Raw genomic sequence first — 759 nt, forward strand, 5'->3', positions numbered from 1 at the left:
TCCTCCTTTCCATTTTTATTCCCCTATTCCGTTTTCGTCCACGAAAACTATCGTCGACGTTTCGTTCGTCGAAATGATCGTCGTCGACGGACGAAGCGCGTTCCACGAGAGAATAGCGCATTATTCGGGTAGCGCAAGCTCTCCAATTCCAAGTTTATGCCAAGGGACGATCTCTCGTTGCCGGGTGGAAAAATAACGGGACTCAAATTTTATGCTGGCCTGTTACTATGGAGGCAGTTGTATATTTCTCTCTCTTTTTCTTTTCGAAGGCTAGGCGCGTCAATTTTTGCGGATGTCGTAGTTCGAGCGTAGCGAGCTTTCGAAACGCTCTGGATTCGAGTTAGCAGCAGGACACCCCGGTTTGATTCCAACAAGCACAGGAATCGTTGTTCATTATTATCAAGATCCCTCCTTTGATGCACGAACGTACCCACGACGGTTTTAATTAATCTTCCAATTAATTCCGCGATCAAGAAAGAAAAAAGAAACGTGTACACAAACGAATCGACGTCAATTAAGGATCCTAATTAATCGCTCGATCGAAAATGGAACCGCGGTAATGATTCGTGGCCTCGTTGAGCCATCAATTACGATGAATTTTCCATTTATCCTTCCCCCCTCTAATCGCTCCCCTCTACGTTCAACCTCCCTCTCTCTATATATATATATATATACACGTACACAAGCTTTCTCTCTCTCTTCCAGGTGAATTGCGGCCTCGTGACTCGGACGCGCAGCATCGGCATTCTTTCGGGAAGC

The 759-nt window shown here is 45.8% G+C and overlaps 1 protein-coding gene across 1 annotated transcript in view; it reads left to right on the forward strand.

Annotated features, from left to right (window-relative positions):
• The window catches only part of LOC102676198 (protein O-mannosyl-transferase TMTC2), a 99,716-nt gene that overhangs the window by 29,728 nt on the left and 69,229 nt on the right, over positions 1–759 (forward strand). The window contains exon 4 of the mRNA XM_031513449.1: positions 706–758. Within this exon, the coding sequence (XP_031369309.1) occupies positions 706–758 (53 nt within the window). The remainder of the gene's footprint in view (positions 1–705; position 759) is intronic.

Source organism: Apis dorsata, unplaced genomic scaffold (genome assembly GCF_000469605.1).
Source record: "Apis dorsata unplaced genomic scaffold, Apis dorsata 1.3 scaffold_645, whole genome shotgun sequence".
Taxonomy (NCBI): Eukaryota; Metazoa; Arthropoda; class Insecta; order Hymenoptera; family Apidae; genus Apis; species Apis dorsata.